General features: G+C 54.1%; 1 protein-coding gene across 1 annotated transcript in view; it reads right to left on the minus strand.

Annotated features, from left to right (window-relative positions):
• Positions 1–390, minus strand: part of IL4 (interleukin 4) — an 8967-nt gene extending 8577 nt beyond the window's left edge. Inside the window, exon 1 of the mRNA XM_004696604.1 lies at positions 256–390. Within this exon, the coding sequence (XP_004696661.1) occupies positions 256–390 (135 nt within the window). The remainder of the gene's footprint in view (positions 1–255) is intronic.
• Between the last annotated feature and the right edge of the window lie 1703 nt (positions 391–2093).

Genomic DNA, 2093 nt, shown 5'->3' on the forward strand with positions numbered 1-2093 from the left:
TTAGCCTTCAACAATAGAGTGGCCCATGGGGAGCAACTCTGACTGCCTCCAAACCTCCCACAATCCCTCTAAGGGAAAAAAGTGCCAGGGGAGGGAATTCTCAATGATGGGCCCTGCCCTGGCACCGACCACCAGCGACCAAGACCACAAGTTGTTGTGGTCTTGTCATGGTCTAAGAAGTACCACCCCCCGCCCCTCCATGCGGCCAAAGCCCACCAGAACATCTGGCGAGATGGTGCCAGATGGCAGACTCACCTTGGTGCCTGTGAGGAAGTTCAACTTTCTGATGATCTCCTTTAAGGGCAGGCCACATGTGTGGACAGGGACCAGGCTGCTAGCGCACACGAGTAAGCAAAGCAGGGCTGGAATCAGCGGGGGGGTGAGACCCATGGATAGAGCTGTCTTTGCAGTGACAATGTGAGGCAGGGAGTTTGCCAGGAGAAGCTAACAATGCAATTCTGACCAAGATTTCTATCTATATAGGCTTAAAATTGCTGAAACCAAGGGAAAATGAGTTTACGTTGGAAATTTAAATTACACCAGATTTTCAGTCGCTCAGGGCCAATCAGAGCCTCTCTTCCAGGAGAAAGACTACCTCACAGAAAACAGGTAAAACGCTCCGGTGAAATCAGACCAATAGGAAAATGAAACCTGGTGTTTTTTTGTGTGTGTGTTTTTTTTAATTAACTACAAAGTTTCGGCATAGGAAATTACACCATAATTTGCTCTTCAGATTAATCTTATCAGCTCGGGGTGGAGGCTGACTTTTTATTTTACGTAGAAGGAAGAGGATACAGTTGTCCGAACGAAGCTGCCTTTGCGGGATCTTCCTGGGGAAAGATAGAGTCATATCAAGAGCGATTGACAGGGCTGGAATTTCAACTGGGCCTCTTGCAAGTCTGAGCCCCATCTAGGAAGCCACCCTGCCGTGGAAAGCCCACTGGGGACAGGGAGGGACGTCTGGGCTCCACAGGCCGTGTTTGCCTCCAGGTTTAGGGCTTTGGGGCAAGAGGTGCGATGGGGCGGCGGTGGGGTGGGATGGGGTGGGTCATATCAGGTCCAGAAGCCCTTTAGCCATAAGAAGGCCCTGGGCAGAAGGTGCCCATCTCAGATTTTCGCTTTTACGGCCCCGTTCAACTGAAGCATCCTCAGCGAGGTGGGAGAAAGCGGCCCAGCGTTGTTGGTCAGGGGTCCGTCCATCAGCAGCGGTCTCTACTTGTGTGAACGTGGACAGGCGCTCCTCGCCTTACCCAAATGTCAGGAGCAGGGTCCTGGTGGCACCCACTGAGATGCCTCGGCCCCTGTGTGGTGACCCCATCTCTGTCGGGCCACTCCCCACCACCTGAAGAACAGGGCTCCACGGGGGGCGGGATTCCTGTGTCCCCGAACACACAGGCATCTTGCATCCACGCCAATTCCCTTTCCTTGTTCCCTGGCTGACTTCCTAGTCTTTTCTTCTGGAAGATGACTTACAAATGTTTGTGTCTAGGGCTGTGTCCGAGGGTAGAAAGCAGGAGTGAACCGCGAGGACCATAAGCACACTGACGAATGCAGCTGCCTAGGTTGGCGGGGGCATTCTGGGAGGTGAGGCACACCTCTCAAAGCCTTCGGAGTTTGAGGGCGCGCGGGAGGGGAGGCAGGGGAAGGGGCTCAGATCGGACCAGACTTGAGAGACTTAGAGACACAGCCCTCCATGCAGACACCCAGCGGCAAGCTCCGACCCTGGTGGTCTTCGCTTTTGACCAGCCGACCGCACAGTTGGGGGTTCCCCACAAGCACCCCCAGGCCCATTAGAACCACAGGAAAGCACCCTACTGATAATCCGTTTTATTACAGGAAAAGGATACGGATCAGAACCAGCTGAAGAGAGGGGCTGCGCATAAGGCAGGGTCTGAGAAGGGGCCAGTCTTGAAGCTCTGTTGTCCTCAGAACAGGCTGCCTCCTGGCACATTAATGTGGGGCCATACGCAGGATATTGCCAACCCTGGAAGCTCAAGCCGGCGTCGGTGTCTGGGGTTTTTTCCTGGCTTCCATTACGTAGGTGTGAATGATAGGATCAGGGGCACTGGTTGAACGCAGTCTCCGGCCCTGAG

The sequence above is a fragment of the Echinops telfairi genome, unplaced genomic scaffold (assembly GCF_000313985.2).
Source record: "Echinops telfairi isolate 266 unplaced genomic scaffold, ASM31398v2 ScPeMD7_7469;HRSCAF=8507_1, whole genome shotgun sequence".
NCBI lineage: Eukaryota > Metazoa > Chordata > Mammalia > Afrosoricida > Tenrecidae > Echinops > Echinops telfairi.